At 42.0% G+C, this 16398-nt stretch overlaps 1 protein-coding gene across 1 annotated transcript in view; it reads right to left on the reverse strand.

The window, feature by feature from the left end:
* LOC133576378 (uncharacterized) overlaps positions 1-14636 on the reverse strand; it is a 28160-nt gene extending 13524 nt beyond the window's left edge. Inside the window, exon 1 of the mRNA XM_061929553.1 lies at positions 14131-14636. Within this exon, the coding sequence (XP_061785537.1) occupies positions 14131-14290 (160 nt within the window). The 5' untranslated portion in view covers positions 14291-14636. The remainder of the gene's footprint in view (positions 1-14130) is intronic.
* Between the last annotated feature and the right edge of the window lie 1762 nt (positions 14637-16398).

Consider the following 16398-nt stretch of genomic DNA (forward strand, 5'->3'; position numbering starts at 1 on the left):
ACCATGTGGAAATTACACAAATTTAAAATTTAGTTACATCATGTGGTATTAATTAATTTATTACATGAAAAGTGAGATATGTCAAGCCTTTATTGGTTATAATGTTGATTATTTCTTACAACAAATGTTGAATTTAAAATCTCAGAAAATGTGGGGTTTCAAAAACTGTAAGCCATGATCACCAACATCATAATAAAGGCTTGACATATCTCACTTTGCATGTAATGACTTTTATCACATGTTAGTTTCACAATATTGTCACAATATTCTATTTTTTTTTAGTTGCACCTGTATAACGGAAATGACTGCGTGAAAGTCTGGTGGAAGGAAAACATGCAATTTTTCTCTGACTACAATTTTAACATTCATCTACTGAAAATCAGGAGCATCTACTGTGGCAAATGCGTGCAAGCTTTTGATCACAAACTTAGTCACTGCCCAGTGACATTTGTCTCGAGGTAGATGTGAACTTGAGCGAGTACTGCCTGCTCAGAATCTGTCTGTCGTCATTCTCATTTAGATGAGAAGGTATTTAATAAAATTGAACAAATAGCGCTAACATTATAGGCAGTGTTTGTTAGTATGTGTTGTATTTACGCCAGGTTACTGCTGCTGCGATGACATCAGAGCGGTTCAAAAACGCGCCATTCATTTATAGTTATTGCATTGTGTGTGTTCTGTGTTTCAGCATATTGTTCCAATGTCCTCTTGATGAAATAGCAGCCTTGCAATTATTACAAGTAGCGCTGTTGCTTTTTTTATATATATTTTTTTAAATATAATCAGACTTTAGAGTGTTTGTTCCACCTGGGCGCCCGCCAATTTCGGATTTGACCTGACTACGCACATTGTGTAGCAAAAATCGTTAAGAAAACCGTTTGGGGAAAAATGGCACATTGATACACTGGGAACCGAACCAGTTTTCAATTCCCATCCCTCGAGAGCAAATAATTGTCACACCTGGGTGAAGTCTTGTCTGGGTTTCGTCTGGTTTCATGTTGTCTTGTCATTTCCTGTTTTATTTTGAAAGGTTAACTCTCCCTCTCATTTCAGGTCACTTGCCCTTCCTCCCGTTTCACTGGTCTGATGTCTCTCCTGATTGCCTGATTGTGCCCACCTGTGTCACCCTCCCTCATGTGTATAAATGTCTCTTCCTCCTCTTGTCTTGTGCCAGAGTATATCGTCTCGTCACGTACCGCCAGCCTTTGTCCACAGCATCAAACCAAGTTGTTAAGTATTGCCTCGCCTTATTTATTGATTTCTTTGTTTCCTCTGAGAAAGAGTGATTTTCGTTTGCTAAAGTTTTTTGATCAAGTTTTTTGTGTGTTATATCATAGTGCCTTGCCTGCCTTTTTTCCTCCTCTTGGAGCGCTTTAGTTTGTAGTTATATCAGCTCTTTGTAGCGTACTTTCTGTTTATAGTTTCTAGTCTCCTCTGCATGATTTTTTTACCTTTTTGTAGCTAATCATAGATTTTTTTTGTTATTAGATTCGTGTGTAATTTTGCTGTTGCCTTTTTCCTCCCTATGGAGTGACTTTCCGTTTATGGCCTTATGCCTATATGTCTTTTGTTTCTCTAATGTATCAAAGCTAGGTTCTGTAGCCGCTTTGTTTTAATCACTCTGTTCAAAGAGATTTCAAAGAAAACTGTTTAAATAAAGCCTGTGTCAATTGTTCCCCTTCTGCACCTGAGTCCTCATTCTCGCCAAGTTGTAACATTATACTCTGGCCAGTATGGACTCAGCAGAGGCTAAACAACTGACGGAAATCCTGCGCGCCCAGGAATCACGGCTCGCCCAACAGGAGGATTTTCAGACGGCGATGGCAGCGAACATGGGTCACCTTTCCTCCCAGCTGCAAGGACTACTCGGGCAGTTTACTCGACCAGAACCGGCGTCTCCGCCCCCCACGCCAACCGCCGCTCCCACTCTGTCGTCACCCCCTACCGGAGCCGGATGCAAGCTGGCCCCTCCGGCGCCATACGCTGGTGCCCCCGGTTTGTGCAAAACCTTTTTGATTGACTGTGCTATTCACTATGAACTGATGCCCCATGCATTTCCCACTGACCGCTCTAAGATTGCTTTCATGATTTCCCATCTTACGGATAGAGCCAAGGCGTGGGCTTCTGCCGAATGGGGGCGGAACTCGTCACTCTGCCACTCATTTACAGACTTTCAAGCTGCTCTAACAAGAACTTTTGACCCGGTGTCCTCCAGCAGAGAAAAGGCACAAGAGCTAAGCAGCTTAAAGCAGGGCAGCGGTTCCGTGTGCGACTACGCCATCCGCTTCCGCACGCTGGCAGCTGAAAGTGGGTGGGACGACATGGCGCTCTATGATGTTTTCCTTAAGGGGCTTGGAGCTTCCATACAGGACCTCCTCATTCCCCTGGACCTGCCCGATAACCTAGATGCCCTCATCGCGCTCGCTATCAGGACGGACAACCGACTAGCCCAGCTCAAACGACAGCGAGGTGGAGGATCGGAAGCTGCAGTGAGAACTACCCGTCCTTTTGCACCTAGCTGGTCAACGACTCGGCGCCCACCTCCGGAGCTACTTCCTCACCTACATACAAATCGGGAGGAGGAACCCATGCAGCTGGGAAGAGCCCGACTGACCCCAGAAGAACGACGCAAGCGGCTGATGGAGGGAAGATGCTTTTACTGTGGAGAGGGCGGCCATCTTGTCGTTTCGTGTCCAACCAAGGGATCCCAGGCGGTGAGTCACGTTCCGGCTGTTCCTCAGATGCCCCGTATTCTTACCAAGATCACGATAACCCATCACACGACCACAATTCTAGAGGCGCTAATAGACTCTGGGGCAGATGAGAGTCTGATGGACTGGGGTTTAGCTAGGAGACTAGGACTCAAGTCAGAACCACTAGCTAAACCCATTAGGGCCAGGTCTCTAAATGGTAAGGAGCTTTTCACCATCACACACATCAGTGAACCTTTCCAAATGAACATAGACGGTCATCAGGAACAAATTTGTCCATACCTGATTATTTCACCCTCTCATTCGCTAATCTTGGGGTATCCGTTGCTGTACCAGCATAACCCTTGTGTTGACTGGAGAACGGGGCAGATCAGTGTATGGGGAAGGGAATGTACCCAGAAATGTAGTTTTTCTACTGTCCAAAAGAAAAATGTCAAGGAAATTAATCTTTTTTCTGCCAATCCTGCCACAGACTCAGAATTTCCGGACCTGAATTCTGTTCCCTCCTGTTATCACCACCTACGACAAGTCTTCAGCAAGACTAAGGCTCTGTCACTTCCACCCCACCGTTCCTACGACTGTGCCATTGATTTACTGCCCGGGGCCACTATTCCCAAGGGTCGCCTGTACTCTGTCTCTGGTCCAGAAAAGGCAGCCATGACTGATTACATCTCTGCATCACTGAAAGCTGACTTGATCCGCCCGTCGTCATCGCCAGCAGGAGCAGGGTTCTTCTTTGTGAAAAAGAAAGACTGGTCATTAAGACCCTGCATTGATTACAGCCCACTCAATGACATTACCATCAAGAACCGTTACCCTCTCCCCCTCATGTCTTCTGTCTTCGACCAACTCCAACAGGCCAAAATATTCACCAAACTGGATCTACGCAACGCTTACCATCTGGTCCGAATTAGAGAGGGAGACGAGTGGAAGACTGGATTCAACACACCCAGCGGCCACTATGAATACAGGGTCATGCCCTTCGGACTCACCAATGCTCCCGCCGTGTTCCAAGCAATGATCAATGATGTTCTAAGAGACTTCCTGGACCATTTTGTGTACGTCTACCTTGACGATATATTGATTTATTCTCCTGACAGTGATACTCACCAAGTCCACGTAACTCAGGTTTTAAAGAGACTCTTGGACAATGACTTGTATGTTAAAGCTGAAAAGAGTGTTTTTCATGCCGACACTGTCTCCTTCCTGGGCTTCATTGTAGCTCCTGGAAGAGTGCAGATGGATCCGGCTAAAGTTAGCGCTGTGGCCGATTGGCCTACACCTGACAACCGCAAGAAGGTTCAGCAATTCTTGGGTTTTGCTAACTTTTACAGGCGGTTTGTCAGAAGCTTCAGCGCAATAGCTGCTCCTCTCCATGCTCTTACCTCTCCCCAGGTGCGGTTCCACTGGTCTCCAGAGGCAGAGAGGGCCTTCCAGACACTCAAACACCGTTTCACCTCAGCGCCCATCCTCACCATTCCGGACCCGCAGCGCCAGTTCGTCGTGGAAGTGGACGCTTCTAATGAAGGAGTAGGAGCGGTCCTGTCTCAACGTTCTCAACAGGATAGCAAGATGCATCCCTGTGCCTTTCTGTCACGGCGGCTGTCCAAAGCTGAAAGAAACTATGATGTTGGCAATCGTGAGTTGCTGGCGGTGAAGCTCGCCTTGGAGGAATGGAGGCATTGGCTTGAGGGGGCCGAACACCCATTCATCGTCTGGACTGATCACAAGAATCTGGAATACATCAAGAAGGCTAAGAGACTTAACTCTCGCCAAGCCAGGTGGGCGCTTTTCTTTAATCGCTTTTTCTTTTCGCTCTCCTACAGGCCGGGGTCCCGCAACGTCAAGCCAGACGCCCTGTCACGACTATTCGACCCCGAGCTTGAGGCCAAGCAACCTGAGACCATCCTTCCACTGAACTGTGTGGTAGGAGCGGTAACGTGGCCAATAGAAACTGAGGTAAAGCAAGCTAACGGTGTGGCCCCGCCACCTAGGGGATGTCCTGATAATCGATTGTTTGTCCCCATTGAGCTGCGTCCCCGGGTGATTCATTGGGCCCACACCTCGCTGCTTTCATGTCATCCGGGAGTTAAAAGAACAATGTTTGTGATCTCCCGGCGGCTCTGGTGGCCAGCCATGGAGACGGAGGTCCGGGAGTACGTAGAGGCGTGTTCGGTCTGTGCCAGGAACAAGACATCTTCCAGGTCTCGCATGGGACTTCTCCACCTGCTCCCCATCCCCTCCAGACCATGGTCAGACATCGCGATGGACTTTGTTACAGGGCTCCCGGTCTCACAAGGTAACACCACCGTCCTCACTGTGGTCGACAGATTCTCCAAGATGGTCAGATTCATCGCTTTGCCTAAATTACCATCCGCCAAGGAGATGGCGGAGATTATGATGACTAATGTGTTCAGAGTTCATGGATTCCCCAAAGACATTGTTTCAGACCGGGGGCCCCAATTTGTATCACGGTTCTGGAGGGAGTTCTGCCGACTAATTGGAGCCAAGGCCAGCCTAACATCTGGATATCATCCTGAAGCCAATGGCCAGACCGAACGACTAAACCAGCAGCTGGAAACCGGCCTCCGGTGCTTGGTCTGCCAGAACCCCTCCACATGGAGCAAGCACCTGGTCTGGGTAGAGTATGCGCACAATTCATTGCCTACATCAGCCACCGGCCTCTCTCCCTTTCATTGTGCCTTAGGGTACCAGACCCCTCTCTTTCCCGAGAATGAGTTGGAAGTGTCGGTCCCCTCCGCCCATGCCATGGTCAAACGTTGTCGCCGTATTTGGGCAGCCGCCCGCCAGGTATTGAACAAACAAGGAGATCGGATGAAGCGGGCGGCAGACCGCAAGAGACGGCCTGCGCCCGCCTACCAGCCTGGTCAGAAAGTCTGGCTATCAGCCAAGGACCTACGCCTCAAGGTTCCATCAAAGAAACTGGCACCACGTTTTGTAGGCCCATTCCCAATCAATAAACTCGTCGGACCTGCAGCAGTGCGGCTTCGTTTTCCCCGATCCCTCCGCGTCCATCCCACCTTCCACGTCAGTCAGATCAAACCAGCCAAAGTAAGCACCATGGTCCCAGCCACCACGTCCCCTCCACCACCCGAAATGATTGAAGACGGACCAGTATACAAGGTTAAACGCTTGTTGGCAGTACGGAACCGGGGCCGGGGCAGACAATTCCTGGTGGATTGGGAAGGATATGGACCCGAAGAGAGACAGTGGGTTCCGTCCCGCCACATTGTCGACCCCACTCTCATCAGGGACTTCTATAGACTCCACCCTGAGGTTCCTGGGCCGTCAGGAGTCGGCCTTAGAGGGGGGGGTTCTGTCACACCTGGGTGAAGTCTTGTCTGGGTTTCGTCTGGTTTCATGTTGTCTTGTCATTTCCTGTTTTATTTTGAAAGGTTAACTCTCCCTCTCATTTCAGGTCACTTGCCCTTCCTCCCGTTTCACTGGTCTGATGTCTCTCCTGATTGTGCCCACCTGTGTCACCCTCCCTCATGTGTATGTCTCTTCCTCCTCTTGTCTTGTGCCAGAGTATATCGTCTCGTCACGTACCTCCAGCCTTTGTCCACAGCATCAAACCAAGTTGTTAAGTATTGCCTCGCCTTATTTATTGATTTCTTTGTTTCCTCTGAGAAAGAGTGATTTTCGTTTGCTAAAGTTTTTTGATCAAGTTTTTTGTGTGTTATTTCATAGTGCCTTGCCTGCCTTTTTTCCTCCTCTTGGAGCGCTTTAGTTTGTAGTTATATCAGCTCTTTGTAGCGTACTTTCTGTTTATAGTTTATAGTCTCCTCTGCATGATTTTTTTACCTTTTTGTAGCTAATCATAGATTTTTTTTTGTTATTAGATTCGTGTGTAATTTTGCTGTTGCCTTTTTCCTCCCTATGGAGTGACTTTCCGTTTATGGCCTTATGCCTATATGTCTTTTGTTTCTCTAATGTATCAAAGCTAGGTTCTGTAGCCGCTTTGTTTTAATCACTCTGTTCAAAGAGATTTCAAAGAAAACTGTTTAAATAAAGCCTGTGTCAATTGTTCCCCTTCTGCACCTGAGTCCTCATTCTCGCCAAGTCGTAACAATAATGCATTCATGTCAGAGACTCCAGAGGCCTTGTGGTTAGAGTGTCCGCCCTGAGATGGATAGGTCGTGAGTTCAAACCCTGGCCGAGTCATACCAAAGTAGGGATGTCCCGATCCAGGTTTTTGCACTTCCGATCCGATACCGATGTTGTTTTTGCACTTCCGATCCGATACCGATACTGACCTATCCGAGCATGTATTAAAGTTTAAAGTTATTTAGCCTACTTAGTTGTCAGAATCATGTTGAAAAGGGTTTTAGTACTCTTGATAACAACTAGCCTGCTGAATTAGGGGAGTTTGAATAATACACAATGGTTGGTAACAAGAAACTGACCTGTTTATTCGAGGATAAACACAAAATAGACAAAATTATACATGACAAACAGAAATGGCATCATTGAACTAGGGCTGGGCGATATGGCCTTTTTTTAATATTGCGATATTTTAAGGCCATATCGCGATACACGATATATATCTCGATATTTTGCCTTAGCCTTGAATGAACACTTGATGCATATAATCACAGCAGTATGATGATTCTATGTGTCTACATTAAAATATTCTTCTTCATACTGCATTAATATATGCTACTTTTAAACTTTCATGCAGAGAAGGAAATCACAACTAAACGAAATCACTATTTTTTTCATACGGTGTTGATCTGGAAATGTTTGCCTCTGCATTTTGATGGTGTGGACGTGTGGCACCGAATGGAGATAAGCGTCTCGACAGACAATACAATATTTGAACAATGATGACGGAAGCAGCTAAAAGCAACTGCGTGAGAATCCACAGACCTGTGGATGTGTTGAAGGTGTGCTGGAAAATGCGGAACTTAGGAAGCAGCAGAACAGTAGAATGTATAATTTAAATCGGTGCGTTGGAAAACACGGACCGGAGTTGGTTTTTTTTAACTGGATCTGGATCGGCATTTTCCCATGCCTTGCCGATACGCATTTTTTGGCAAATATCGGCGGCCGATCCGATCCAAATATCGGATCGGGACATCCCTATACCAAAGACTATAAAAATGGGACCCATTACCTCCCTGCTTGGCACTTAGCATCAAGGGTTGGAATTGGGTGTTAAATCACCAAAAATTATTCCTGGGCACGGCCACCGCTGCTGCTCACTGCTCCCCTCACCTCCCAGGGGGTGGAACAAGGGGATGGGTCAAATACAGAGGATAATTTCACCACACCTAGTGTGTGTGTGACTATCAGTGGTACTTTAACTTGAACTTTAAAAGTCGGCACTCCTGCTTTTTTAAAAGTTTTTAAAGAGTATCTAAATGACTTGATAAATATCCATCCTAAATTGGAAACACTGAATGTTCCGTGTTCTCCGTCTTCTTATTCCCTGGCAGATCAGTTGTGTTCAGCAAGAGCGAACACACGGGGTGTAACGATTCATGCACTACATCCATCTATCAATTTATGTTCCTAAGATTCAACTCCATCCATCTGTGCTTGGCAAGTTGGCATTCCGGAAGGATTATGTCGATCTAACATTGTTTTAAAAAAGCAATCAATCAATTGTATCCATACCAGAAAAAACATTGGATTTAAGAATGGCAGACTTAATATGAAGTTTAGCACTTTTAATAATAAGGACGTTAAATGTTTTTTCAATTCTGTCCGCCCGTCTGTGGCGTCATCGCCTTCAGTCATCAAAACAAGAATGGTGGACAGCAACGGTGGCCCAGAAAGGTCACAACGAATGCAAACGCCACAAGACAATGTCATGAATTACAACACAACGACTTTCAGCTACAGCAACAGTAAATACAAACGACACAACACAATAGCAGAAAGCCACAACACAACTTTAAGCCACAAAAAAACGTGACGGACACAACGGAAGTGACAGCGGGCAAGTTTTGCCGACGGACCAAGTGGCTGAGGTGAAAGGCTGAAATCAGTGGAATGAACATAGTGTATTAGTATTATTGAATGAACATAGTATATTAGTATTATTGAATGAACTTAGTGTATTAGTATTATTGAATGAACATAGTATATTGGTATTATTGAATGAACATAGTATATTAGTATTATTGAATGAACATAGTATATTAGTATTATTGAATGAACATAGTATATTAGTATTATTGAATGAACATAGTGTATTAGTATTATTGAATGAACATATTATATTAGTATTATTGAATGAACATAGTGTATTAGTATTATTGAATGAGCATAGTGTATTAGTATTATTGAATGAACATAGTGTATTAGTATTATTGAATGAACATAGTATATTAGTATTATTGAATGAACATAGTGTATTAGTATTATTGAATGAACATAGTATATTAGTATTATTGAATGAACATAGTGTATTAGTATTATTGAATGAACATAGTGTATTAGTATTATTGAATGAACATAGTGTATTGGTATTATTGAATGAACATAGTGTATTGGTATTATTGAATGAACATAGTGTATTAGTATTATTGAATGAACATAGTGTATTGGTATTATTGAATGAACATAGTATATTGGTATTATTGAATGAGCATAGTGTATTAGTATTATTGAATGAACATAGTGTGTTAGTATTATTGAATGAACATAGTGTATTAGTATTATTGAATGAACATAGTGTATTAGTATTATTGAATGAACATAGTATATTGGTATTATTGAATGAACATAGTGTATTAGTATTATTGAATGAACATAGTATATTGGTATTATTGAATGAACATAGTATATTAGTATTATTGAATGAACATAGTATATTAGTATTATTGAATGAACATAGTATATTAGTATTATTGAATGAACATAGTGTATTAGTATTATTGAATGAACATATTATATTAGTATTATTGAATGAACATAGTGTATTAGTATTATTGAATGAGCATAGTGTATTAGTATTATTGAATGAACATAGTGTATTAGTATTATTGAATGAACATAGTATATTAGTATTATTGAATGAACATAGTGTATTAGTATTATTGAATGAACATAGTATATTAGTATTATTGAATGAACATAGTGTATTAGTATTATTGAATGAACATAGTGTATTAGTATTATTGAATGAACATAGTGTATTGGTATTATTGAATGAACATAGTGTATTAGTATTATTGAATGAACATAGTGTATTAGTATTATTGAATGAACATAGTGTATTGGTATTATTGAATGAACATAGTATATTGGTATTATTGAATGAACATAGTGTATTAGTATTATTGAATGAACATAGTGTATTAGTATTATTGAATGAACATAGTGTATTAGTATTATTGAATGAACATAGTGTATTAGTATTATTGAATGAACATAGTATATTGGTATTATTGAATGAACATAGTGTATTAGTATTATTGAATGAACATAGTATATTGGTATTATTGAACAAGTTATTTATGACTGAAAAAGTGGTCACACTTCAACTACTTTTCTAATTTTGTTCATACAACATTTCAACTTTACGCCTCGACCACTTGGTATGTCGTTAAAACTGGTCCGCTGCCACTTCCGTTGTGGCTTTATGTTGTTGTGTTGTGGCTTTATGTTGTTGTGTTGTGCCTTTATGTTGTTGTGTTGTGCCTTTATGTGGGTGGTATGGCGTAGTGGGTAGAGCGGCCGTGCCAGAAACCTGAGGGTTGCAGGTTCGCTCCTTGCCTCTTGACATCCAAATCGCTGCCGTTGTGTCCTTGGGCAGGACACTTCACCCTTGCCCCCGGTGCCGCTCACACTGGTGAATGAATGATAGGTGGTGGTGGTCGGAGGGGCCGTAAGCGCAAACTGGCAGCCTCGCTTTCGTCAGTCTACCCCAGGGCAGCTGCGGCTACAAATGTAGCTTACCACCACCAGGTGTGAATGAATGATGGGTTCCCACTTCTCTGTGAGCGCTTTGAGTATCTAACAATAGAAAAGCGTGATATAAAATCTAATCCATTATTATTATTATTTATGTTGTTGTGATGTGCCTTTATGTTGTCGTGTTGTGGCTTTTGCATTTGTCGTGACTTTTCTCAGCCACCATAGCTGTTTATTAAAATGAGAGTAGTAGCAGGTAGAGGTGGGGAAAATAATTGATTTTTAGATGCATCGCAATTCGGACATGAACGTTTATAAAATCGGATTAGTGAATGCAAGTAATCAATGTATTTATTGTAAATAAAGTCATGCAGACAGTTCTAAAACTGGTCTGACTGCAGCGAGCCACGTCACCGACCAGCGTCTTTACTATCAGGCACTTATGGTCCAGTTTTGCACATATTTCCATTAATTTAATACATTTGATGGGAATAAATTGAACTGTTTCTTATTACAAATACACTGTTTTTAAAAGTTCCAAGTGATAATCGCTTATTTAGTGAAACAAAAAGAAATGTAAAACTGCATTGATATACATAAATTAAAGATGTGTCAATAATTGATTTTTAATTGAATCGTAGCTCTTGAATCATAATTGTAATTGAATTGTGAGGTGCCTAAAGATTCCCACCTCTCGTAGCAGGTCAAACCGCTGGTCATTTCATCTAAAAAGTTTGGTTGCACTTCATTTCTCAGGGAAACAGACTGTTCATTTATTAGCATTACTGTACTTTTATTGAATGTTGAAAATGACAGCAGAAAGTTGTTAATTCAACCTGAAGTGTTGGTTGCACTTTATTCTAATAAGATGTGAATGCACTGACCATTAATTGTTGTTTACGTGCTTGTTTGTATCCATATTTCATGTATAAATAATTCCCTCACAAGAAATAACAAGAATATAAGAAACTTCACCTGCAGTATCCAGTATTTATTTCACAGTCACATTGCTTGATTTTTTTTGCTAAAAATCGATTTCAACTCACTGAATCATTTTGGATTGAATCTTTCCAAAAAAAAAATGTTATCGTTCCAGAATCATATCAGCAATGTCAAAATATGATTCGAATCGATGTGTTGTAAAAACGAATCGTTACACCCCTAGCGAACATGTACAGTAGTAATGTATTTGTGGGTAGCCGCCACAAATGTATAGGAGTAAGAATGGCTACCAAATCCAATACTTTTTTTGGCACCGACCGAATCCCACCGGCCCAACCGGGCACTGATTCACGTAGAATCCAACGGTGCCATGTGTCAATAGCTGGGTTACGCGTGACGTCACGCCCGGTTGCTGACTCAGCAAGCTCTTCGCACTTCGGCACTTGCCGATCACTCCAGCAGCACTGAGAGTGGCCTCAGCGAAACTACCTCTAAGTAATGTTGCAATTCTTATTGCCAACAAAGCAATTGACTCAAAAAACCGCTACAATGTACTGTAGGTAAAGTAAAGCACCACTTTTGCGATAGCTTGATGCTAATATACATTGGCTTTGCTATGGACATACTACTGATTGGCATTAACTAGCGTTTTGCAGTTTCAACACCCCCAAATTTGTTCATGAAATCTACTAAGATGCACGTTACAATCAAACAGCCGGTGTGTAATAAGTACAATACTTACAGTATTAAGACATTTTAGGGCACAACAAAAGACTGGACAGCAAAGACTGAACTGACTAGCAAACACATCAAAAACTATACACTACTGCCATCTAACATCTTGGACTTGCAACTGTAATTGAGACCCAAAGATGTCATAATAAAGCAAGATATATGACAGAATATCATAATCAGCTCATTTTTAAATGTTGCAATAAAAAAATCTATTTTATTATCACAAACATTTAATATTTATCAACACACACAAAAATACCATAATATGGTAAAGGTGAGTCCCGGTATCAATTCCCAAGTACCGGGGATTTCTACCGTATCGGTTTGAATGTGAACGGTCCCCATCTCTATATAAATAGATTAATTCATGTTGTTCCATTTTTATGAATGGTTTACTATTTATTGATAGGAGATAAAAATAGTTAAATACTAATTACAACTTTGCGGCTTGTTAGTGACAAGCAAACGGTTATTTTTCCTCAATCCCAACACGGTTTCTGCTATCATAACAGTTTTTTTTTAATGAAGTGTCCGATCAAATTGCTTTGGTGTATTAATGTGTGCAACTTAAAGCCAAAGGGAGCATTAGGGATCACTTTTAGCATTAACATCCAAAATTAATTTCCTTATCAATCATCTCTCAGCATTTTTACTGCGATTTCTACTTTCTTTAAACACATTTTTCTCATTCCACATTTCCAGCGTAATCGTTCAAACACGCTACCGCAGGCCCATAATCTGCCATGTTTCCGTGTAGGCCTTTGATTTCCTGTTTTTTCCTTCGTCCCAGCCGTGACATCATCCTCACACACACACACACGCACGCACACACACACACACACACACACACACACGCACACACACTCCATATGGGGATTGGGATTTAGAATAGCACATAATCCCACTCCTGTAAAAGGGAATTAGCAGCCCAAAGCTCAACTCAGACGCACAAAGAACACCCTCTCATGCAAATATTCATGAAAATACACCTTTAAAAAAATATGAACACATCTAGGAGAGCTTTACAGATATCAAAATTACACCTTTTGCCTTTCAGTGAAATGTTAAAGAAGCATTGGAGTGTTTCTAGTCTTGATTTCACTGAAGCTCATGCAATACATCCTTCACTTATGACCGCAGTCATTTTATGATTAAGGGGGGAGGGGAGCTTTTATCTCCACATCTGAAGTCTATGACAGCTGCTGATACTTTCACTTTTGCTTTAATACGAAGGAATGTCGCTTTTAACATCCTTATTTTGTCTAAAAAAAACACATATAAGCACAAGTGTCTGATTTATTCTAGCTCTTGTACAGCATAATAAAATGTATATGAACTTAATATTTTCTTCATGTTCTTTAAACAGATTCATTGATTTATTCTGATATTAAACCAAAAAATGTAAGTGCAAGCGTTTGATTTATTTAAGGTTTAATACAGCATAATATAATATATAATGACATGTTAATATAGAATTGTTCTGATCCTAAACAAAAAAAAGGCTCTAATTAATTTAGATTTTACACAGCATAATAAAATATATAATATACAATTTTTTCCTGTGTTTGTCATTCACTTGTTTGGACCTCAACTCACATTATTTGCTGATAAATCTCTCAGAAAGATACAGTAACACTGACAGTATCCATTCAAATTAATTACATTTGATAAATAGTATATAAAGCATTAAAAAAGCCCTTAACTAAGAACTTAACTACTCGACAGAATTCATGAAACATCTGCGACCTGATTGAAAAACTACCCCAGGACCCACTTTGGTCTCTGACCCTTGGCTTGAAACTTCTCCTTCAAAGTATCACTTCCATTTCATTCTTTAGTATTGTTATGAGCTGTCTACCTGTCATGGAGTCGGCGTCAGGTGCCAGCAGGGAGTCGCTGTGATATCCCTCTTTTAGCGATGCTCTCTGTAGGACCCCGTGGGCCCCCGGGTCCTCGTCCATCCCCAACCCGGGGTCCGCCAGCTCCTCCATGTCCCCCTCGGCCATCCTTGTTGCCATGGTCACCAATGTCGTCTGGAACTACTCCTTGTTGTTGTTGTTGTTGTCACTTGGGGGCCGCCGTCCCTAAACAAGTGTCCCTAACGCCCCCTCCCACCTCCAGACGCCCACCTGCACCTTCAAAGGTTGCTTTGGATCCTAGCGAGGGTGCAAGGGGAGGGTGATGTCACTGAGAGGACAGATTAAGAGCCTGGTAAGCCATCTCAACGCTCAGTCGGGAGGGGGGTATAGAATCCATGCCGCACAAAGAACTTTCTGCAAGTAATAGTAAAAGTACACAAGATGGCCACCTGTTGCTAGGCAGATTTCATTGGGCAACATCAACACGACGAACTTGCGGGCTCCATGCTGCCGCCCCGTCGAAGCGCTGACATCAGGACCGCCGTTTGGTGTGCGCAAGCATGGCGAGATCACAGATGAGGAGCACGGGTTGATTAATGGCAGCCATAGGGAGGACAATATGCTGAATGCACTAATTAGGCCCAGAGAGGAAGAGGAGACGAGCCCGCTTTTGTCGGTGCCTTTTTCAGTTTTTTGTTGTCTTCCACCAGATGCTTCTTTTTGCTGAGCTGTCAAGCTTTTTCTGGTATGTCCTACTATTCTTCCAATACTAAATAGAAGTCTGATACGTTCTAACAGTAGCTTATAGCGAGAAATGGACACACCTTTGTTTTCCGAGCGTGGGAAGATACGAAGGTGAGTGTGAAGGACAGTGCTGAAAAGAAGAAGTGGGTGATATTCATTGAATTAAAGAAAGAAATCATCAAGAACACGACAAGCTAACTTGGTGAAGGAGTTGTACGATAACGCCACACAACGCGACGTTAACATAATATCTAAGCGGTGAACATTTATCCATGAAAATATGGAGAAGCTGCTGATGGTGTGTTAGGGTTCGGCTTTTTCCAAAGCGCTTTATTTTGAGAAACCCATTATGCACATTTAAACCAGTGGGTGAGGTGTTTTGCCCGAGGACACAACGGCAGTGACTAGGATGGCGGAAGCTGGATTTGAAAACCGAGAACCCTCCGGTCGGCCGCTCTACCATCTGAGCCACTCGCTCCCACTGTGACCAGTGTATCAAAAGTGCACAGTCCAAAATCTAGCTTGACGCTTAAAACATAGGAACACACCTTTTTGTGCGTCTGTGTCTTCAATGCTAATGAGCGGTGTGTCCCAGAAGCACCATTGTATTGACATGCACACTGTAAGTTGTAGTAGAAGACATGTCTCACATTCAACAACATTACATTAAGGAGTGAGACGGCAGGACATAAACGTTAGCAACACCAGCGTAGCCACAGAATGTTTAGTGATGTGTAAATGACACCTCGGTGAGTGTATGGCACACTCACTACCTGCACTGACACTCTTAGTGTTTCATAATGGCGCCATCTGCTGGATTAAACAAATCTCTACATGTGACCTGCAAATACAATTAATAGTTAGCAAAGATATTTTTTGAACAGCTGTGCAGGAAAGGAATATGAAACATGCAACTCCGGTCAATGAGCCAAGTGGTAAACAGGAAGAGAAGAACATTGACCTTAGGTGGCGCTAGGAGATCAACATGATCCCACACTTAGGAATTGTTGCTTTGTCAATTGCGAATTCTTTCACTACGAGCTCTCACTTGGAAGTCAAAAGAGTTTGGCTCTTCACACTCAAAACGATACAGCAGCTGTATCGGTCACATTTATTTTTAAAGTGACACACACGTCGAGGTATAGAGGGACACAATACCACTCCTAGTGTTCCATAATGCTTCGTTTGAGCCGTCGCTATGCAATGTGTGCTAAAGTGCTAACACAAAAATGATCAAACTTACAGCGTCTACATCTGTAACTGACTGATGAATATTTTTGGACTCCAATCCAACCCCATATTGAGTCCTGATCCAATACTTGGACAACAGATTATAGAAGTGAAAATGTTTCATGGCAAGTAACTAAAGTTAACACAATTACATTGTTATAAGCTCACCTTATTGTAGTAATGTAGAAATGCTAGTATTTTGTCATTCTGATGATGTATTTAATTTGGTGTTTGCTGTTGAATGCTATAAATACATTTTTAACTGAATAAAGTGACGAGTGCACAACAACTCA

The sequence above is a fragment of the Nerophis lumbriciformis genome, linkage group LG34 (assembly GCF_033978685.3).
Source record: "Nerophis lumbriciformis linkage group LG34, RoL_Nlum_v2.1, whole genome shotgun sequence".
Lineage (NCBI taxonomy): Eukaryota > Metazoa > Chordata > Actinopteri > Syngnathiformes > Syngnathidae > Nerophis > Nerophis lumbriciformis.